General features: G+C 44.3%; 1 protein-coding gene across 3 annotated transcripts in view; it reads right to left on the reverse strand.

Moving 5' to 3' along the window:
- The window catches only part of LOC103880025, a 49,084-nt gene that overhangs the window by 19,312 nt on the left and 5,798 nt on the right, over positions 1-23,974 (reverse strand). Inside the window, exon 2 of one of the 3 annotated variants that reach the window (XM_021930969.2) lies at positions 4,814-5,922. The exons of the other annotated variants lie outside the window; for them this stretch is intronic. Coding sequence (XP_021786661.1) covers positions 5,348-5,922 — 575 coding nt within the window. The 3' untranslated portion in view covers positions 4,814-5,347. Of the gene's footprint in view, positions 1-4,813; positions 5,923-23,974 lie in introns of those variants that run through there. 3 annotated transcript variants of the gene reach the window in all.

The raw sequence follows: 23,974 nt of genomic DNA on the forward strand, positions 1-23,974 counted from the left end.
GCCAGAGGTGATAAGTATTGAATTTAAGGCCCACCAATATGTCTTCTGGCAGGCTGAATGAGGAATAAAGTCTGAGAACCCATGACTCTTCTTGGTAGTCCTGGTTAAAAGCCCACACTCCTCAGATGACCCAGACACAGTGGATAATAAGTCAAGTTGGAAAGGTTGAGGAGGATGAGATTCCAGAATCCATGTCTCTTCCTCCCACCCTGTGTGTTCACCTCCTATTCTTCCTCCTGTTTTTCTCTCTCCCCTAAGTCTCATTATTTTTTTTTTTTTGAGACAGGGTCTCACTGTGTTGTCCAGACTGGAGTGCAGTGGCATGATCTTGACTCACTGCAACCTTTGCCCCCAGGTTCAAGTGATTTTCCCACCTCAGGCTCCCCGGGTAGCTGGCAGTACAACAGGTGCATGCCACCATACCCGGCTAATTTTTGTATTTTTTTTGTAGAGATGGGGTTTCACTATGTTGGTCAGACTGGTCTCGAATTCCTGACCTCAAGTGATCCACCCACCTCGGCCTCCAAATTGTTGGGATTACTGGCGTGAGCCACCATACCTGGCTCCCCCTAAACCTCTCACTCAAAAGGGGAAGTGCCTCGGTCTGACCCTGTTGGAACCTCTGATCTCTCTGCCTTCCCCTGCCTTCCTTAACACCTCCTCCACCTCCTCCGTCAGCCAGAACTTGTGCAAATGACACTTGGAGTTCCACCTTCCCTGGCACGTCGGATGAGGAAATGACTGGAAACCTGACAGTCTATCACTACCAGGGAGTGACAATTTAAAAAAAAAAAAAAACGATTCAAGTTATGAGTGTAAGTTTAAAAATGTAACTAAAAGCCTTCATCAAAGTTTAAAGAGCTTCTTGCGCTTTTAGCATTTGCTTATTCTGATTTATTGACAATGACACACCTAGGAACAGTCATCTCTGCTGAGGCAGTGAAGTAATGGACTGTAGGGGGAGAGAGAAAAAGAGAGGGGGAAAAAGGGAAAAAAAAAAAAGGGAAGGTGCAGCTCACAGAAGAGAGGCCGCTGATTACAGCCCACTAATTTGTTATGCACTCCGGCAAATCAGCGGTGATTCATATGACAAATAAGGAGAAAAAATTAACAGCTGTCATGTTGTGATGTGTTAATTTCCTGACAGTCTCTGCACTGAAGCCAATTACTGATTTAAGGGCAGGGAGAGAGAGCCCTGTTCAAGCTTCTAATTAGGCTTCTTCAAGACTAAAAGGATAAAAGCAAAAATAAGAGCAAGAGAATGAGGCAGGTAGCTGGGCTCCAGGAAGCTCACATGCTTTTAAAGCCCCAGTTAAATAGCTTTAAGCTTAAGTGTGTTTAAGATAAGAATTTAGAAACATTTATTCACTTTTATCCCTGACCTGGTGGTTTAGGCTTTTGTGGACTAATTGGGAGCTGAGCAGGGCCCAGGGCTCTTGTTGCCCTCTTTCTGCACGAGTCCAGCCTCTCAGATGTAATCTACTAATAATACCTTTGTTTAGCCGTGTCAACAACCATTCATCACCGTGGTAGACAAAGGGCGGTGGGCCCTCCACCAGCTTCCTACTCAAGGATCCTGCTGAATGCTGGACCTCCATTGTACTAACTGGTCCCGTGGCACTGGCCCCAAAAGAAGGCTGGCGGTGAGAGGAAGTTATTGGGGTCTGGATGCTTAGACATCTAGGAAGCCTCCACATAGACTCAAGGGAAAGGAGAACTCATACGCTGTTGGTTTGACTTTGGTTTCTTCCAACATACTGTCATGCCTGATCCCAGTTACCTTATTTGTCATGTCCACTGATCCAGCTATCCAGAGTAGGAACGGATCTTTTCTAGGGACCCGAAAGATCTTTCATGGGAAGAGTTAAGGGGTGCTGGCTGCTGAGAGAATCATTCTTGCCCATTCTAGACACACTGGGGATTCAACAAAGTTATCCATAGTAGGAGCTCCTCTCTAGCCATCATCATCAGTCAGAAAAATGGGACTTCAAGAGATCATGTGCCTCTGAGTGTGACCAGCTACACAGATAGTGGTTCTTGTTTTAATTTGTTTTCCAAGAAAGGCAGTTCCCTTCCCATCTGTGCCCTTAATTCTTTCCTAGAGCTTTTTAAAAGGCTATTTATAAATTTACTGATTACTACTCAAAAGCGGTAGTCATGGATTGGTGCTGTGGTCACAGGAGCACAGGAGCCCTTCCTCAGAGGATTCCCAGGAAGAGTTTCTTCCTCAGATGGAAAGAAGCCTTATTTCCCAATGCTCATGGGTTTTTCCTTGTAGGTGGGGAAAATCCATCAGGATTCTTTGATTGCCTGTGACAACAGAGAGAGAGAGAGAGAGAGAAGTAGGAGAAGAAGAAAGAGAAGAAGAAGAGGAGAAAGAAGAAGAAGGAGGAGGAGGAAGAAGAGATGAAGGAGGAAGAGGGAGGTGGAGGGAGGAGGAGGACAAGGAGGGAGATAAAACCAAGGCTAAGTGGCCACAGTGAAGAGAGAATTTCTTGGCTCACGAGCTAAAGAATCCAAGAAGATCTTACTTGGGGGTCAGAACTTCAGGTAGGAATCCTGAGGCTTGAAATTACTGCCTTAGCCTCTTATCTCAACCTCCTTGGTGTGGGTCACATTTTCAGATGGGCTTTCCACCAGCTAATGACCAACCAGAAACACACTCCACAGGTCCATGTCTGCTCGGAAAGAGAGAACCAGGTCTTTCTCTGTTAGTCACCCCATTAGAAGTCCTGAGTTGACACTGTGGTTGACAGAATGAGATTCATTAGGGAATCAACTACTGACTAAGTTAGACCTTGATATGATTGGAATGTTTTGCACCCTTCTCATCTCAGGCTGAAATGAGATCCTCAGTGTTGGAGGTGGGGCCTGGTGGGAGATGTTTCGGTCATGGGCGTGGATCCTTCATCAATGGATTGGTGCCCTCCCCATGGTAATGAGTGAGTCCTCACTCCTATTAGTTCACATGGGAGCTGGTTGTTTAAAAGAGCCTAGCATGTCTCTTGCTCCCTCTTGCCATGTGACCTGCCTACCCCTCTCCACCTTCTGCAATGACTAAAATCTTCTAGAGGCCTCTCCAGAAGAAATTCATGGTGCCATGCTTGTACAGCCTGTGGAACCATGAGCCGAATAAACCTCTTTTCTTTGTAAACTACCCAGCCTCAGATATTCCTTTATAGCAATGCAGAACAGACTAATACAGACTTGAATCCTAGGTCCACCATGGAGCTAAGAGAAGAGCACACTCAGACAGGAGCATGAGGAAAAGATGAATTTCCAAAGAAAATCTGGGGATGATCCATAAAGAAAAAGGAAACCATAAATGTGCCTCAGAGTGAATCAGTGGACACAAAAGAGAGCCTTGCAGAGAGCTTCTAGGTCAATTCTTATGTTTCTGGATTCCCTTCAGCTTCCTAATATTTAAATATATTTAAGGTGATGTTAGCTAATTTTTCAGAAATTTGCAGGCTGGGGAGGAGGGAAGAGCAAGGGGTAGGGGCAGAAGCCCATTGGCGGTCACATTTGCAGCCAGCTCCTATTTTTGTAACAGTGACCCTAGAATTCAGATGCAGAGCAGGGCTCATTTATTGCAGGGCTTTCTTTCAATAGAGATTTATCACATGTCTGGGAGTCAAACAGGCCCCCAACCTGGAGGCATTTGCACGGCCCCTGGTGATGCAGCCCTGCTCTGGGACCTGTGCAGCCCCAGCTGAGGTCACGCCAACCCTCTGCCCCAGAGAATTGCTGCCTCTAGCTGCCCGAGTGTCTCGGTCCAGGGTAAGCACATCATTACTACAATTAAAGAATCACTCATGCGTTGACCGGTAAGGGGAAAATAGGTCCCTAGAGCCCCAGCCTCCTCTGGATGGCTTCCTCCTTTTAGGCAGGTGGTCTGATTAAAAGGCTTCAATGGTTTATTTCATTAGGAGTCACTGTTGGTATTGTCTGAGACAACAAGAATCCTTCGACATTGATTTTGTTGGTGACTGCAACCCTAAACTGGAAGGGATGGCTAAAAGGTAATTCACTCTATAAGCTTTGCTCAATCCTGACCCATTATCAATTGAGTTGAAATATGTCAGCACAGTGAGATACGGAGCATATTATCTTCTTTAGGAAGGTTCACTGAGTGAATAACACACGTGCATTTACCTATCTAAGTGCTGTCCAACAGACTTATGATCCATTGATTTATATAGCACCCTTCATCTGCATCAAGATGTTCTCCAAGAGAATGCCACGGCTGAGGAGAATTCTGTGCTGGCCTTGGGGAGAAGAGGCCACCACCAGGGTGGGCAGTTTCCACTTTGTCAACCCTTCTGAGCTTGAAGAAACACTTCCCCTGTCAGGGAAACCATGCTGGCCAACTGAGGTTCCTTCTATGGGGTGGAGATGATGGACTGAGCTGAGTTCCGTCAGAGTGGTGGAAGAAGCAGCCAACCAGCTTTGGTCTGGGAAGGCATCAAGATAATTCTGACCTAAAGAGAAAGACAAGGTTGGTTGGGTGCAGTGACCCACACCTGTAATCCCAGCACTTTGGGAGGCCGAGGAGGGTGGATCACTTGAGGCCAGGAGCTGGAAACCAGCCTGGCCAACACAGTGAAACCCCATCTCTACCAAAAATAAAAAAAATTAGCTGGGCGTGGTGGCGCATGCCTGTAATCCCAGCTACTTGGGAAGCTGAGGCACGAGGATTGTTTGAACCCAGGAAGTGGAGGTTGCGGTGAGCTGAGATCACGCCACTGCACTCCGGCCTATGTGACAGAGTGAGACCAAAAAAAAAAAAAAAAAAAAAGAAGGAGAAGGAGAAGAAAGGGTAGACAGATATGGAACTGAAACAAAAAAGGCAGATGAGAATCCCAGGAGGAAGGCAAAGATGCTTGACAAAAACACAGAGGGAATTCTGGTTTTGATGAAAGCAAGAGTGCTTCTGCAGGCTGAAAATCTAGGCCTGGGATGGGTAATAAAGCTAAAGAGAACAACATGAGAAATTCCAGGGAATGTGATCTGAGGCCCTAAAAATCCAGAAAATGGACTGAGCCCTCCATTCCACTGCTTGCCGTGTTGCACACCTGTTTGGTTTCCCGAACTCTTCCAGTGTCTTTGAGAAGGACTTGGAGAGACGCTGCCTCTGTTTCCATGGCCCTGCCTCTTCTCTCCTTCTGTCTCTAGCTCTCGCTCTCTCCACAGGTTCCCCTGTCTGCCTTAATCTTGCTTCCCTTCTCCTCCCTTTCTCACTGTTTCAGGTCCCTTTTACCATAACCCATTCTGACTATTTTAATCTCTGATGGGTTTTAATTACTACTCAAGGATTGTAGGATATTTGTGGGAGTGAGAGAGGTCCTCAAAGGAAACAAAACCCGAACAGACTGCACGAGCAGTATGATCCGATGGGCCAGGCAAAAGTCAAGTTTAGAGTCTGCTCACTCCGAAGGTTGACCAGGTCCCTCCTGCCCTTCTGCCTCCTCTTTTCCATGCACAACCATCCTTGCACTGATGTCCATTGGCCAATGAAGAAGATGCTTCCATCGTGGTGGTCTTGGTGACAATTGTGGGACCTTGACATAGTCCATGCATGAAAGCCCTTTTCTTCTTGGCTGCTTCTTTTCCACCCAACAAAAGGTATTTTTCTTTCATCTTCCTCCTCCATAGGTACCTGTAGATATTTTTCAGTGCTGTGATTTAGCACCAGAGTTAGGGGGCTGTTGCATTTAAAAGGCATCATTTTCTGATGAGCATGTGGCCTTATCAGCTCCTCTCTCCCTGCGTGGCTGAGTGTTATCAGTGCACGCTGGGAAGCACTTGTGTTAGCGAAGCGAGCCTCAGCTGAGAGGTGCTGTGTTACTACAAAGCTTTCAGGTGATGGAGTGGCTGGTGCAGAGAGACACATCAAGATAGCAGGAATCCGGAGAATGTTCTCTGTAAGATTAAGCAGCAAGAACAGGTCAAACCAGAGACCCACTGTCTAAATGTGTAGGGAGAGGAGAAATAGTAAGGTCTGTGGTCCTTAGAAATAAAAGAGTCAGAGTTCCCTCATTGACATGGAAGTGCCTGGAAAGGATTCTGCATTTTACAGGTGAGCAAACTGAGCTTTCATGACTTTCTGCCAGGTACCAAGCCTGTCTGGGCTCTTGGCTGGAGAACCTGCCAGACTTGCAGGTGACCTGAAGGAACTGTACACCCAACAAAGGATTAACATCTAGAATCCACAAGGAGCTCAAACAAATCGGCAAGAGGAAAACAAATAATCCCATTATGAAGTGGGTGAACGACATGAGTAGACATTTCTCAAAAGATGACATACAAATGGCAACAAAGATGAAAACATGTTCAACATTGCTAGTCATCAGGGAAATGCAAGTTAGAACCACAATGAGATACCACTTTACCCTGGTCAGAATGGCCATGTTTTAAAAGGAGAAAAAAAAAAAAAAAAAAAAAAGACGTGGGGGTGGATGTGGTGAAAAGGAATCGCTCAGACACTGCTGATGGGAATATAAATTAGTACAACTTCTATGGAAACACAGTATGGAGATTTCTCAAAGAACTAAAAGTAGAGTTACCATTTGATCCAGCCATCCCATGCTGGGCGTCTACCGAAAGGAAAAGCAATCATTATATAAATAAGACACCATCAGGTGTATGTCGATTGCAGCACAATTCACGATGGCAAAGATATGGGCCCAACCTAACTGTTCCTCAGTGGATGGGTGGATAAGGAAAACGTGGATCTGTACCGTGAATTACTACTCAGGTATCTAGTCCTCTTCCAAAGAAGTGCCATGGCGGGAGGGAGGGTAACACTGAGAGAGCGGAAGGATCTGACAGGGGTGCACAGGCTCGTTACTCTCCAAGTCCCCATGGGCTCAGAGAAAAACAGGTCAAATCCCAGCACTGTAAGAAACTCCCCTCCCCCAAGTTCCACTGGAACCCATTTCAAATTCTGAGTCTGGCAAATCTCAACTGCCAGAAAGAGTTTATGAAGGAAAGGCAGGGCAGGAGACAGAGCATTTGGTGAGGTTGCAATTGATTTAGGCTGTGTACACAACAAAAGCATCTGATTCCAAGCTCTCGTGAGGGAGTTTCTGACCTGGATCACAGAGACTTGTGTTGATCCAGACATGAGCCCCAGCTAATCCTAGCAGATCATAAAATGGTAGGTAAAATGCCGGTGATGTGAGAAATAGGCACTTCCTGGGGGAAGTGGGTCGGGGCATAGATTTCATCCCATTCTTAAAAGAGATGGTGACCCCAAAGAGCTGAAGATGTGTCTTCTCACTGCTTCTGAACTGGGCTCTAAAGTCAGACAGACCTGGCTCCAACCTCTGCTCTTGCATGTGAAACCTATACAACCAGAGGCACTTATTTGTCCTCCATGAGCCACAGTTTCATAAAAACTATAAAGAGAGGTAACAGTACTGCTACCTCAAGGAACTGCTGTTAGGATCAAAGAAGGCATTGCACGTGAAATGATTCCCCCAGTGCCTGGTTGCACGGTAACCTCCAGTTGGCACATGTGTGTGGCAACAATGCTGGTGGAAGTGGTGGAAGCTGCAGGGCTCTAGCCCTAAGCCTGACCATAACTCAAAAGCCCCTTCTTTCAGGGTTGTTGCCTCATCTGTAAAATAGGTACAGTAGTCCCAACCTGCTGCCTCATAGGGATGCTATGATGATAATAAGAAACAGTGGGTAGAAAAGAATGTAAGGCTAGAACAATGATACATGTAGCCTTTCCCCACCGCACAGTTTATTGGGGTGGTTGTTCCCCTGACCCCATTACCAAGCATGGGGGCTGGGTCAGCCTATGCCAGAGGAGGACTGGTGAGCTGGCAGAGAATCTGTAATCCTGATCACCAGGTGGTTTCCCAGAGCCCATAGCTCCAGATCTTCACCTTTTATACAAGCTCAAGGGTAGCTGGGGGCGGGGAGAATTGCCTTTTAATTTAATAGGGAAAATAATTCACGTGCTTATAATGAAATGCGACAAGCAGAACATAACAAGTAAATACAATACAAACTACGTTGCAAGCCTCTAAGGTAACAGAAAATAACTAGTTTTAGTTGCTTTTTTATCTATTATGAGGAATGTCAAGCATTTGACAACAGAGTATTTAATAAAAAATACTATAATTTGTGTTTAAGCGATAGCAATAGATATTACATTTATTTTATTTCTATCCAAGAAGACAGGTTTGGGATTTCTTAAAGGAATTAGGAAATACAAAGTGAGAGGTTTAATGGGCCTGAGATGCACAGGCCGTGGGCTAGGGCTCCCTGGGGCTTGCATGTGGGGACACAGCCAGCTGGAGGGCTGTGTGACCAGCACGTGCATCCTCAGTGGAGAGCTAAGGGAGAGATGTGACCATACATGGCAGGGAAAATACTGAGGGACCAATTGGGGGCTGTGCTGGGTATCTTCACATGTGGTCCCTAGGGGCCCCCAGAAGGTCTCAGTACCACTGGGGAGAAGGACCATGACACATTTAGAGAGCAAATAAAACTCTAGGCAAACCTCATTAGCAAACCCCAGAAAAGATGCAGTGTTGTTCTAGCTTTATTGGTGATAGTAAAAAATCCACAATGCACATGCCCATCAAAAAGGGATCAGGGGGCCAGGCGTGGTGGCTCACGTCTGTAATCCCAGAACTTTGGGAGGCTGAGGCAGGTGGATCATGAGGTCAGGAGTTCAAGACCAGCCTGGCTAATATGGTGAAACTCTATCTCTACTAAAAATACAAAAATCAGCTGGGCATGATGGTGCGTGCCTGTAGTCCCAGATACTCAGGAGGCTGAGGCAGAAGAATCGCTTGAACCTGGGAAGTGGAGGTTTCAGTGAGCCGAGATCATGCCACTGCACTCCAGCCTGGGCAACAGAGTGAGACTCTGTCTAAAAATAAATAATTAATTAATTATAAAGGAGATCAGGTAAACAAAATTGTATATCCCTCAGAGGATGGGATTTGGTAAATCCTGCACCTGGATTTACAGGTGCAGGTGGGAGTCGACCTCTGTATTAGTTCATTTTCATGCTGCTAATAAAGACATACCCAAGACTGGGTAATTTGTTAAGGAAAGAGGTTTAATGAACTCACAGTTCCACATGGCTGAGGAGGCCTCACAATCATGGTGGAAGGTGAAGGAGGAGCAAAGGCACATCTTACATGGTGCCAGGCAGGAGAGCGTGTGCAGGGGAACTCCCCTTTATAAAACCATCAGATCTCGTGAGACTTACTATCAACAGAATAGCACAGGAAAACCCACCCCCGTGATTCAATTGTCTCCCACCAGGTCTCACCCATGACATGTAGGGATTATGGGAACTACAATTCAATATGAGATTTGGAGGCGGGGACACAGCCAAACCACATCAACCTAAAAAATGCAATGGTGATGGAAAAAAGCAGAAGTGATTTATGTTGATCTAAACACATGCATGTAACCAGACAACATATGTAATTTACAAATGTGTGTGTGTGTGTGTGTGTGTGTAAACATAGATTAGAAGGATTTGGAGGAAAAGTCACAATAATGCTTCCTTCTGGAAGAAGAGAATGGAAGGGGATGAGGAAGAGATGTGTAGAGACCTTAAGAGTATAATGAAGCCAGCTGCCTGGATGGGACTCAGAATTCCTTGATTTTCTTTTTAAACATCTGCAAGAAATACAGGAAATTTTGATTTTTGGTTAATTTTGAATGTTGGGCATTTAGATATTTCCCTTTGCTCTGTGTTTTTGGTACTTTTTCCCCAAAAGAGCAAGCAAGGTGAACATTCAGATAGCAATATGATCAGGGTGACTTCTTGGGGCCAGGAAAGGGTCTGGGAATGGGGTCAGTGACATAGAAGGTTAGGCACCCTGTCTCACCTTAATTTCATTACTACAGACAAGAAGGTTGGATTTAGATATCTCCAGGGTGCATCTAGCTCTGGTGTGCTCACCTGCATCAACCAGCTGAAAAATCCTTTTGGAGCTTAGGAAGGAGAAGTCAGGCAGAGGAGCTGCTGAAATGATCAGAGCTTGACTCGAAGCCAAGAAAGGCTTGGACAGAGACAGAGAAAGCGTATGGGCAGGACGGTGATGCATGGGTGCCCCAGGAGGAGGGGGCAGCAGTAAGACTGGGTTATGGGAGGGTTAGAGGAGGACCACCGGGTCATTGAGCAGAGTGAGGATTTGGAGGGTCAGTGTCTCAATGTGTGTACTGGCCAAAACGTGTCTCTAGAACCTGTGAGAGCTCAGACCCCTTTGAGTGGAGCCAGTATCATGCACCCAGTATCACCACAGTGAAATGTCAGCCCAATGGCCAGATTCCAAGTTTTCAAGAGAAGCCCAAATCCCTTCCTTCTATGAAAGCTTTTAATTTTTAGATGTTAGCTCAACTTATTTTTGTAACCCTTTTGGAGCACAGCACACAGATCTGGGGGCTGCATAGAGCCTCTAGAGATGGTCATGGGTGCTTGGACTCTGAGAACTTTCCATCTGTAGATTTGATAGGAAGAAAGCCCCTAGGTGGTCCCACCCTTCCTGCAACTAAATCTTATGGTGGCTGAGCCACTTCCCAGGCATGTGAACTCAGCCAAGTCTTTCAAACTCTCAGAGCCTCAGTTTCCTTAGGGAGTCAAATGGGAATCGTTGGACCTAACTCATGGACTGCTGGGAAGATTAAACAATATCCCATACACATCAGAACATGTTCAGAACACTGTGAAGTGCTGTTCACACAATGGTAGCATTAATGCTACCATTCGTGTTGGGTGTTGTGAGTTTTTATAAGCAAAGGATCTGTGTCAAATCCATTCAGTATCCTTGTATCTTAACAACAAATGGTCAAACGTGCCTAACAATTTCTCTTGCGTGGCTCCATGCAGACGATGCTAGCATTTGGGCTCTTTTAAGAAGCTGTTTCTGGTGTGGTCAGACGTGACCCTTAAATAAGCGGGAGTTTCCTGGGATTTCCTGCTGGATCTGGTGCCCAATCACCATCAGATAGCGGCACTGAGAAAGGAGCTCCCTTATCTTGCTCCAAGTCTCATCTCCAGGAGCCCCACTTGGTACTGCTGCACTTGCAGCTGTTCTCACCTGGCTGGGACCGCACCACAGAAGAGAGATCAGCACTGACCTCCCACCTCCCAAGAAGACCACAATGGCGAGAGGCCTGCAAAGGCTGCCACTGGAGAGGCACCCTGGAGGATGTTTGAGGAGAACATGCTCCCTGTCCTCGGGTGAACAGAGGGCATCGTGTGTGAGGGAGACGTAGTTCTGGTATTCCATAGGATCCCAAGTGGGAGGAGTAGGACGCTTGAGTTGCGCAAATCAGAGTTGCATGTATAAAGTGGGCAGTTTTGCAAATGGAGAGCTGCGTCTCACTGGAGGAGTTCCAGGCAAGGCGAGTGGCCCCGGAAGAGGTATCAGTTACCATCTGAAGTGTAATCTGGCCACACAGCCTGGGGAAAGGCTCCTTCTAGTGTAGGCTTCCAAGATACTCCAGCAACCAAGCATCACAAGCATCCCTGTGGAGCACAGGCTGGGGCCTCTTCTGGCTGATCCTCAGAGCAGGACAGACCCCGCCATATCCATGGCCGATCCCATAGCCCACCCCCCACCCCAGGGTCTGTCCAGGTAGCCTGTGGCATAGCCAGACCAATTAATAACTTTGGCACCTGGATGAGAGGCCCTGGCAGGTTTCTCCCATTCTCCATTTCCCTTCCCAGTCCCTGTGAATAAATTAATCCCCTAATACATAATTAACTTGGAGTTGAAAGGTGAAGTCAAACTTAACCAATTTACTGTTCTGGAGCTGGTTTAGTTCGGATCATGTGATTTTAATTCTTTCCGTATGACCAGGTGATGGTGAAGGAGGCAGGGGGAGAGGAGAATGCACAGATTAATTTCATTCCTTAACCTCCCTAATGTGCCTGCTTGCTTGCATCGTGTTGCAGACAGCAGATCATCACATGATTTATGGGACTGACCGCTGCCTGCATCTCTCAGGCTAATGACACACACACTAGAGTCATTGATTTGTATGAGTAGCCCCCACTCTTCATTTATCACAATTTAATGTAAGAGTTTGCAATGCAGAAAAAAAAAAATTCACATGGGAAACATGGACCCATAGGCCCCGCCGCTAACCAGTTATGAATCATTTGCTGCCTTTTAATATATAGACTCTTCTATTCTGGAAAATGCCCCGTAAGGTCATATTCTTCTCCTGAACATCCCGACAATTAAAGTCCCCAAGAAGCTGTTTGAAGATGCATGGCCCACCAGCACCTTTGTTAGCTCACGCTCTCTTGTAATGCATGCTATCGATTTGCGTCTGAACTCTCCGGAACCCTTCATAAGCCATAACCCGCAAAAGTTTCTGAGGGCAGCACTGTGCAAGCTGAGTGTGTGATGCCCAGGAGCTCCGGGCACGAGCCAGCCAGGCCGCATGTGGACGTGGGGCCTGGCCCCTTCCCCACACAAGCACTGGGGCCAGCCCAAAGGGGCTTGTAGCTCTGAGGGTCAGATCAACTCCCCCACATTAAGGGCATTTACTTTCTGATTATAAAAAGTGACAAAAGCTAAGAAGTTGGAAGATTTTGACAAGGAACTAAAGACATGATGAGCAACAATACTGGGAGAGCCTGTATTTTTCAAACTGGGAGAAGGCATCTTGAGCTAACACCTTTGGAACACTCAAAGCCTCAGAACAGCCCGGCACATCTTCCTGGAGGGACACTTTTAGTCCATACATTGGGAAGAAAAATATATAAATGTTAATTAAAATATACATAGCCCTGTTATATAATGAAATGGAAGACACATTTTTTCAAGATGAAACCTAAGCCTTCAAAATAATGCGCTCATTCAGGATCCTTGACTATTCCCAGAGCTGGCTTGACTGTGGAGGGGTGATCTGTGCTCTAGGGTATTAACGGGGGAAGGTTGGGAAGCATAGTTCTTGTAAACCAGGGTCACAGACAAAGAGGCCTAAAGAGCAAAGTAGGCCGGGTGAGGACCCAAGCAGGCAGGACCTAGGAGCCCATCTGCTGGGGAGAGCATGGCTCAGCTCTGGTTGGAGAACTATCGGCCCAGTGTGGACTTGCTTCCTAATTTTCCAGTTATGTATAAAATCCTGATTTTTTAAAAAAAAAAAAAAACCCTATATTTTTTAACTAAGGTAGTGGAAAGAACACAGTTTAGCCCAAACTGAATGCTGGAATCAGTGAGCAAGTCGCACCCTGTAGTGTGATCCGCTCATCACATGCATTCTCTCTCCCACAGGAAGTACCTCTCATGCCACAGTCAGGAGCAGACTTGTTGCAAGCTGTAAAGGTCTTTGGAAAGCAGTATTATTACCCCCAGCAGCAATAGAAAGAGCATTTTCTCGGGCAGGGCACGGTGGCTCTCACCTGTAATCCCAGCACTTTGGGAGGCCAAGGCAGGTGGATCACTTGAGGTCAGGAATTCGAGATCAGCCTGGCCAACGTGGTGAAACCCTGTCTCTCCTAAAAATACAAAAATTAGCCTGGAGTGGTGATGCGTGCCTGGAATCCCAGCTGTTCTGGAGGCTGAGGCAGGAGAATCACTTGAACTCGAGAGGCAGAGGTGGCAGTGAGCTGAGATCGTGCCACTGCACTCCAGCCTGGGCCATAGAGTGAGACCCTGTCTCAAAACAAAAACAAAACAAAACAAAACAAAAAAAAACAAACAAACGAACAAACAAAAAGCATTTTTGTGGATCCCAGAACAGATTGCAGGTCAGGTTCAATCCCGAGGTTAGGAATCCCAACTTAGAAGCTCTGGGTTTGGAGTAAGGAGAAAATAGTTGTCTATTCACCATATTTAAAAAAATCAGTGGGTATAAAAGTTTGGTTATGCTAGATGAGTAAATTATGGAGATTTGCTGTGCAACATAGCGCCTATGGTTAGCAATATTGTTCACTCAAAATTTGTTAAGAGGGTGGATCTCATGTTAAGGATTCTTATCACAGGTCAGGCACAGTAGCTCATGCTGTAATCCCAGCACTGTGGGGGGCCAGGGTGGGTGAATCATTTGACCCCAGGCGTTTGAGACCAGCTTGGGCAACTTGGTGAGACCCCATCTCTACAAAAACTACGAAAAAAAAAAATTAGCTGGGCATGGGGGCTCATGCCTGTAGTCCCAGCTAATCAGGAGGCTGGAGTGGGAGGATGGCTTGAGTCTAGGAGACAGAGTCTGCAGTGAGTTGAGATCACGTTCTGCGCTCTAACATGGGCAACAGAGCGAGACCCTGTCTCAAAACAAACAAACAAGCAAAGAGTTCTTATCATAAAGAAAAAGGCATCATGGCAACTCCCGGAGATGTTAAGTGCACCTATTACCTTGATTTTGGGGATGGTATCACAGGTGTTTGCATATTTCAAACTCATCAAATTGTACACATTAAACATGGGCACAGGGAGGGGAACATCACACACCGCGGTCTGTCCGGAGGTTGGGGGAAAAGAGAGGGAGAGCGTTAGGACAAATACCTAATGCATGTGGGGCTTAAAACCTAGATGATGGGTCGATGGGTGCCGCAAACCACCGTGGCACATGTATACCTATGTAACAAACCTGCATGTTCTGCACATGTATCCCAGAACTTAAAGTAAACTTTTTTTAAAGTACTTTTTTTGTGTGTATTCATTATATTTCAATAAAACTGCAAAAATTGCTATCTAATTATAATATAGTTGATACTATTTTTTAAAAATAAAAGATAATTTATAATAACTGCCCCCCCAAAAAACAAACAAAAAAATCCAAACACTCTATCACACTAAGGCTATTTATCAATTCTTGAATGAATTATTTTCTTAAAATAATCATTCTGAAGATGTCATCTGGGTTCATTTAGTATTTTCATACCATCATGTTTATTTTGTAGAAATGTCTACCTATAATCCCCCATTGTTTTTCCAGAAGCACCTCACCCTCAGATTTTAGGGAAAGGGGGAAGTAGAAAGAAATTCTGAAATAATGACCTGGTCTCTGCCTGATAAACTCTGGCACTCTAATAGGTGGGATATACATATAGAAATCCACACCAGGGATTGCAGGGCCTGTGATGCATCCACCTTTGAACCAAGCCCTGTGCTGCCTCTGGGGTGATGCAGCAGGCGATCTGAAACATCTCGAATGAATGGGAGGCTTCACCCCTGACTGGAGCAGTCAGCTGCTGGTTGCTGAATTATGAATCAGAAAGTGAGGGCAGCGCAGTCCTGACCAAAGTGATGTCAGGAATGGAGAAGATGCCCTTTCCAGATGTCCAGCGGGGAGGGTTCACTGGTGGGTAGAGGTGGGTCAGAGAAGGAGCCCAGGGGAAAAACAGCAGTGTCGCTGGCTCCAGGCTGTCACTCTGGCTGGTGAGCCCTCTTTGACTCTAGTGCCTCATCTGTTACTGGAGACAGTAATGCCTACCCAGTCCTCCCACCCGTGTCTGTCTTGAGGCTTTTGGTAGGATTGGTTTGTTTTTTCATTGATTGGTTTATACATTCATTCATTCATTCATTCATTCACTCATTCATTCAATAAATACATATAGATACTTCCTATGGGCCAGGCCCTGTGCCAGCAACCTGGGGGTAGAGGGCGAACAGGATAAGCAGGATTTTTGTCCTTATGCTCTAGAGTGGAGGCAGGGCGTGCATTACTAAGAAAACACATCAGATCATTTCAGACGGAGGGAGTGGAACCTTACAGTGGGTGGTCAGGGAAGTTCTCTAAAGAGGTGACATGTGAATTGAGACCTCAATGACAAGAAGCGTGAGGCCCTGCAAGAAGTGCATTTTTAGTAGAGCTAACGAATGTGCAAAGGCCCTAGGGCAGCAATGAGTCTGACACAATTGGGGAACAGCAATCCATCCAATGTGTCCAGAGCTGAGCTTCACTCATCTGAAGTCACCCTCAGGGCAGAATGGGATGAGGTAGTCAGGGGCAGGGAGCAGAGACAGCCAGGGACACAGCCAACACTGACCCCTGTTCACAGCATCTGGGCTTCAGGGGGCAGTTGACAGAGACTAGGTGCTGCCCTCTAGAAATCCACAGGCTGAGGGGAGAGGTGCATCCCAGAGTTATCAGATGGCAAGATGAGGTCTCTGCAGGATATCTGGGGGACAAGAGGCTCTTGAAGGAAGACGATGAATTTGCAGAGAAGCAGAGGATGGGAACTGCATGTCCAAGACATGGCCTGGAAAGTCTAGGGAACCAAGTCAGCTGTTGGTGTGGCCAGACCTGCAGATGGATGCACAGGAGGGGCTGCAGGTAGGAGAGAAGGCCAGCAGGGAGTGGTAACAGATGAGGCAGAGAAACAGAAGAGTGAGTGGAAGGACTCAAGCCTGATCTGCGAGGCTCCCCATCAGGGCTGAGCTAGTAGCCACAGTGGCCCATGGTTTCCAGAGTGGCCAGGCAGAGAGCCCCAAGGATCCTTTATCAGACAGAGGATAGCTACCTAGAGACCTCCTGGACCTTGACTTTCCACCCAGAACAGGAAACTTTAACATCCCCAACAATGCAGACAGCTGGGCCAGCACCACGACAAAAGCCAGGTGAGTACTGGCCCATGGCTGACCCTGGCCTACAGATCTGTGTGTTCTGCAAAAGCAGGTAGGATCTCATTGTCAGCAGCTGTCACACTTGCGCTACCTCACCACCACCTCCAGGCCAAAAGCCAGTCTCCAGGCACCTGGGTGGGCTCCTTGAGTGTGCCACTGCTTTTTTTTTTTTTTTCTGAGATGGAGTCTTGCACTGTCCTTCAGGCTGGAGTGCAGTGGTGTGATCTTGGCTCACTGCAACCTCTGCCTCCTGAGTTCAAGCAATTCTCATGCCTCAGTCTCCTGAGTCGCTGGGATCTCAGACATGCACCACCACGACCGGCTAATTTTCATATTTTTAGTAGAAATGGGATTTCACTGTTGGTCAGGTTGGTCTCGAACTCCTGACCTCACGTGATCCACCCGCCTCAGCCTCCCAATGTGCTGGGATTACAGGCATGAACCACCGTGCCCAGCCTAACCACTACCTTTTCCTAAAACTGTTGCTGTATGCCATCGGCTCATTTAGTCCTCCTATTAATTTGTAAGGTAAACACAGTTACCACTATTTCATGCAAGCAAGCAGGCTCGGAAATGCTAACTGGCCTGTTCCAGGTTTCACAGTTAAAAGGTAATGGAGCTGGTGTTATAGGACTCATGTCTTTGGGGTGCACAAGGCAGTTTTAGGGGCTAGAAAGATACTATGATTTATCCTACGTTTTCCGGAAAGGAGAGCTGGAGCCCAGGGTATGTGGAGGTGGCCCCCTTGGGAGATGGCTCTATGGAACAGGGGTAAGGCACTAAAGGAGATAAAGTCATTCCACTCAGTATTTATCCAAAGGAAAGAATATGAGTATGTCAAAGGGATACCTGGATCCCCATATTCACTGCAGCACTATTCACAATTGCAAAAATATGAAATTAACCTAAGTGTCCACTCATGAATGAATGGGTAAAGGAATAATATTCAGCTAGTAACAATAATGAAATCCTGTTCTTTGCTGCAACGTGGATGGAACTGAAGGTCATTCTGTTAAGTGAAATAAGCCAGGTACAGAAAGACAAATATCACATGTTCTCACTCATATGTGGGAGCTAAAAAGTTGATCGCATGGCAGTAGAGGGTAGAATGATAGTCACCAGAGGCTGGGAAGGGTGTGGGGGCTGTGGGCAGGGCAATGAAGAGAGGTCAGTAAATGGGTACAAACATATAGTTAGAAGCAATAAGTTCCAGCATTTGATAGCGCGGTAAGGTGACTATAATTAACAAGAATGTATTGTGTATTTCAAAATAGCTAGAAGAAAAGATTAGCAATGTTCCTAACACAAAGAAATGATAAAGATGCAAGGTGATGGCTGTGCTAATTACCCTGATTTGATCATTACACATTGTATGCCTGTATTAGAGTATCACATGTACCTCATAAATATGTGCAATTATTATGTATCAATAAAAATAAATAAATTCCATTTTAATTAAAAAAAAAAAAAAAAAAAGCAGAAAGGAGAGAAGGCTGATTCAAGAGAAGCCCAACCAGATGTCCTGAAGGCAGGAAGCAGGAATGTGGGTTGGGGCCTGGGTGGGGATTTTTAGATCAACTTGCACAGTACAGGAGAAAAAGGCTGGCCAGAGACTTAAAGCTGAGGCACAAAGTAGCAAATGATGTAGATTCCATGATGAGAAAATTACCCCTCGACATTTTTCATTCCATCCTGAGGTTCTCTGTTCAGTGATCCCTATCTCAGAGCTGGGGCATGAGACCGAATTTAGCTACAATTTACAAATAATGTTTAATCATTGTATTTATTGAACTGTTGTTTCCTATTTATGTCTAATAATAGGGGCTTCCCATTGGTGATCATTGCAGAATGTTTCTTTTAACAACATAGGTCCAGCATGATACCTCAGGCCTGTAATCCCAGCGCTTTGGGAGGCTGAGGTTGGAAGATTGCTTGAGCCCAGGAATTCGAGGCTGCAGTGAGCTATGATGGCGCCACTGGACTCCAGCCTGGGCGACAGAGTTAAGACCCTGTCTCAGAACAAAACACTAACAAAAAAAACCACACTTGGTTCTGTAAAAGAGGTAAGTGGACGTAATGAAAATATAATGAGTGGGGAGTAGAGGGCCCAGAGACATGGTGGATGTGGTAAAAAGAGACCCAGGAATGGCAAGAAAGCAAGTGAAGGCTGTGGCTCCATCCTGCACTCATTGCTCCCTGCAGACACCCTGATCCTGAGTGCAAGCCTGGTCCTTTTTTCCAATCAGGCCGTCTCCTCCAAACAAGGCTGCTTGTATTAATGATGGTGACAGCAACAACGACTACAGTAATAACAATAAGCATCATAGCAGAAATTATCATGTCCGATTGAAGTCTCTTGTTTGCCAAATGCTCTCACATCCATTATGGCATCTGAAGGGGACCTCTGCATCTGTACCTTCCGCAGAGGCCATTTGGGCCAGGGGAGCCCTGGACAACCAGGCTGGACTCAGTGAACAGCTATGAATTGACTGATTGATTGATTTATTGTAAACACTTATAAGAGGCCATGGGGGGAAGGCAGCCTTCCACGAGTTCTGTTTGCTCATTAGAAACTAGTGACTGTAAGGGTACTTTTGCCTTTACCTGATTAATGTACATCTACTGCTCTGGACTGACAGCCTCATGAGGGCAGGGTCTCTTCCTGGTCTCAGTATACAGCAGGGGCTCAGCAAATGCTGAAGCACGAATATTACTGCTTTTAAAGAGGATTTCTTCCTTCCACGATGTCTTGTGAGGATGCTGAGTGAAGGAGAGGGACTCCGAGCTGCAGGAGTTCCTTCCCTGATAGCCAGGCCCTGGTGCCTGGCAGATTGTCGAGCATGTTAAATGCACCCATGATTACGACAAAGCTCTGGACAGCTTAAATCACTGCCAAAAACTGAGACCTTGGTTGTGTGTCATGATCGTCTGATTATTACTGTCAAGTCACATTGTGAAATGATAAGCTCATTTAACCAGCACGAATTCAGCAAAATGCAGTTGTAGAGGGAGAAGAGCAGAGAAAAATTTTCACATCCCACCCTCCCATCTCTGATGACATCTCTTTGCTAAATTGTGCACCCTTCATCCGGTCCTTGGAGGTTTGTCCATGGAGGTCACCTCCAAGGAGGCTTTGGTCCTGCCCACAAGCTCCATCAAGTTTGGCATTCTGAACTTGTGGGTGTGGAGGGGCCACTCTGTGGGTCCTGCTTCATCCTGGGTTTCCCTCTGACCTGGAGCCTGTGTGCACGGACACACCACCCAGCCAGTGTAACTCAGAGGCTGGCCCAGGCAATCAGACCCTGTCTCCTCTCCCTTTCCTTCTACAGCCATTGGTGGATCCCATAAAACCTACTGGGGCTGTGCTGCCTCTTTGCACTTGGCCTGGAAACAGAGCCCTCACCCTTCTGGTTTCCCTTCCTTCACTCCTCCCAGCTTTAACTCAGACTGTTTTCCAGTCTGGCAGCCCACACTCCTGGGCCCTTCGTCGTCTCTCTCTCTCCTGAATCTGTCCTTTGAGAATTGCCCCTGCTGTAGGGCCTCGGCTTCTGGAAAGTTACAGTCAGAAAAGGCTCCTTTCTTTGCCTGCTTTCTGCTGCTATATTCTGCCCAGGGCCTATGAGATAGAAACAAAATGAACTGAAGGATACATGAAAAGGAGGAAGAAAAGGGAAGATTGGATAATATTTTAGAATATTATCCCACTACTCTTCTTAGCTATAATGCATTATCTCATTAAGTTTCATTTTTACTCCCATTTTATAGATTAGGAAACCGAGGGTTGGTGGGGCTAAGTGGCTTCCACAGGGTTATGATTAGTGTATTACAGGCCATTATTTACACCCAGGTGTGTCTGAACCCAGAGCTTACTTCACAAGTGCAGTAGCCTATCCATCCCTCCAGAAGAAAGCTAGCAGCTCAGGAGAAGAGGCAGCCAGCTGGGTCAGGAAGTAAGAAAATAAGGTAGCTCTGAAGCCCCCAATCTCCAGCAGGCATCCTACATGGTGTCTGCAGACAAAAACCATTCACCGCTTAAGTTCAACACTTGAAGTTTGCAGAAACAAGTTTCCTTAGTAACCTAGTCTTTGTGATTTGAGGAGCTCACATAAAGTGCAACTGATTTTTAGTTTAATTTCCTTCTTGGAAAAGAATCAGTTATGTCTGTTGGTGTTAACACAGATGGGCATCCTTGTTTTGCTGCTGTGGTTCATTTTGACATCTGCTATTGTTTCCTGGTGTCACAGAGGGCCAGACTATGAGTAGCAAGCAATGAGTTTGCTCAGAGCTGGGAAACTGTTCACTTTTAGCTCTCTACTCCCGACAACCTTTTTCTGGTGTTTGGCCTATAAGAGAGACTGTGTCCCCTTGCTTCATGTGTGCCAGCTTATGGTGTGGCATGCATATCATGCTTTATTTTACTTATTCCTCATATCAAGCTTGTTATTTTACAGACAACTTTACCATGACACTGAGGAAGAGATATGTAAAGTGATTTGCCTAAGATTACATAGTGAGTAAGTAAGAAAGCCAGGATTTGATCCTGTTCTCTATGATTAGAGGCCATTTTCTTAGTTTGGAACTTCACGTTAAAATTAATAATAAAAGTAATTAAATGTATAAGAACAATAGCAAGAAGCAAGGAAAGAAATGCAAATATACTGTTCTAAGGTTCTTATAAAGTATGTTAAGTGGCATGATATTACTTGAAAGTAAATTGATAAGTTAAAAAAGGTATGTTGTAAACTTTAGAAAACTAAAATACAAAATGGTAGTGGAAATAAAAGGTAGTTAAAAAAATAACTAATCCAAAAGAAGACAGAAAAAAAAGAATAAATGGGAAAATTGAAAAACAAACAGCAAGGTGATAAATTTAATCATATTAAAAATTACACTAAATGTAAATGGTTTAAATATTTTGATTAAAAACTGTCAGCTTGGATATAAAAACAAGACTTATCTAAAAGAAATGCATTTTAAATATAGGGCACAGAGAAGACAAAAGAAAAAGAATGCCGACGTGTTCTTCAACAGATAAGTGAATAAACAAACTGCAGTATAGCTATCCAATGGAATAACCCTACTCAGCAATAAAAAGAAATGGGCTATTGATTTACACAAAATGAACAAATCTTAAGTGTATTTTGCTAAATGAAAGAAGTCAGACACAAAGTTTACTTATTTTCTGCTTCTATTTATATAATATTATAGAAAAGACAAAATTATGGGTACAGAAAACATATCAGGGATTGCCAGGAGTTAGGGAGTGGGGAGGGGTTGACTATAATGAGATACAGAAGAAAATGTTTAGAATGGATGAAACTATTCTGTATGATTCTTGGGTGATAGATAGATGGCACTGTTTTTGTATATCAAAATCCACGTAACTGTACACTACAAAGAAAACTCTACAGTATATAATTTTCTTTAGGAAGTCAACCAGGATATCAAAAGATCCCAGGATGGAATGTAGACCTTGACAAATGAATCTAACTCTATTACAAATATGACATAATGTCACCACTGGGATGAAGAAAAAAGGTGCTGACCTGAATAAAAACAACAACAAAAAACTATATATAAACACAGTACCTTAGGCAGTAAATTTGTTTCTCACAGGGATATAATTTAGCAATTATGAAACTACTGTACATATAAAAATTAGTAATTTATAAAAAAAGGAAGCCAAGTTTCTCACTGTTAGAGAAAGAAATTACAAATAAACAAGGGGTTGGGAAAAGGGACAAATGTTCGAATAATTTTATACAATAAACATTATATATATGTGTATATACATGTATATCTATCTATATATGCGTATTTAAATATAAAATTATAGGTATGTGTGTGTATGTGTATACACACATACCTATAACTCTATAACTTTATATATAAATACTCTCTCCCCTCCAGGAAGTATAACTTAATTCCTTAATTCTGGGAACTTGGTGACTCACTTTCAATGAATACAGTATGAAAAAAACATAGTAACTTTACAGTGAAGAGACCTGGCAGACTTAACAAAATGATCAAAGTTAACATCTGTAGTGTCATTTTTATCATTTCCACCCCTAAAAGATGTGATGAGGACACTTCATGTTCTATAATCCCAGTATAAGAGAATATGTCAGACAAACCCAAATTGAGAAACAGTCTACAAAATACCTGGCTAGTACTTTTTAGATGCATAAAGGCAATGACAAACAATAAAAATACCGAGAAATCTTCATGAACCAGAGGAGACTAAGGAGACATGATAACTAAATACACATGTGGACTCTTGGATAGAATCCTGGAACATGAAAGGAAATTAGTAGCAAACCTGGGGAAATCCAAGTAAAGAATGTGCTTTAGTTCATAATAATTCACCAATGTTAATTTCTTAATGTTGACAAATGTACCATAGTTGTTTAAGATGTTAACATTAGGGAGAGATGAGTGACAGTTATGCAGGGAATCTCAGTACTATCTTTGCAGTCTTCTGTAAATCCAAAATTATTCAAAAAATTTTAAGTAAAAGGATGAAAAAATCTACACCATATAAACTCTAACCAAAACTAAGCTGGGGGTAGCTATATTAGTATCAGAGAAATATATTTCAAAGGAAAGAAAATTACCAGTGATAATGAAGTACATTTCATAAGCATAAAGGGATCAATTTATCAAGAAGTTATAACACACCTAAAATGCTAAATGCATATACACTTCATAAAGCTTTAAATTACATTAAAACAAAAACTGAAAGAACTGAAAAGAGAAATGGAAAAATCAGCGATCATTTTTCAAGATTACAACATTCATCTCTCAGTAACTGAAAGAGTATACAGACAAAAAGCAACAAAGATACAGAAGATTTGAATACCACAATCACAGTGGTGTGCTAGAACTAGCTTGCACTGGCTAGTGAAAGCAATTTGTATACTTCTCTTCCCAACTCCACATTTGGTGACAGCACATTGTTAGCTTAAAATCAGCCATGATAAGAATGCATATACCACAGAAGGTATCAAATACTATATATCAGGACTTTTTCTTTCCAGATATTCAGTTAGGTATTTACCAGAACACCACTGTCCATTAGCCAAAACTGAGTGACATTTAGGGACATTTAGAGAAAACCCTAAAATAGTAGAAAGCACATTTTTTCAAGTCTATATGGGTCATTCACTAAGGTAGCTCATATTCTGGGCCATAAAACTAGTTTAAATAAATTTTTAAAAATTTAAGAAATAAGAAGTATATTCTCTGACCATAATGGAAATAACCTAGAAATAAATAACAGAAAGGTATCTGGAAAAACCACAAACATCTGAAAATTAAAAACATACTTCTAAAAATGCATGAGTGAAAAAACAAATCACAGGAAAAATAAAACAACATTATGACCTGGAAATAGTATGAACTGAATTTTAAAA

Source organism: Papio anubis, chromosome 20 (assembly GCF_008728515.1).
Source record: "Papio anubis isolate 15944 chromosome 20, Panubis1.0, whole genome shotgun sequence".
Lineage (NCBI taxonomy): Eukaryota > Metazoa > Chordata > Mammalia > Primates > Cercopithecidae > Papio > Papio anubis.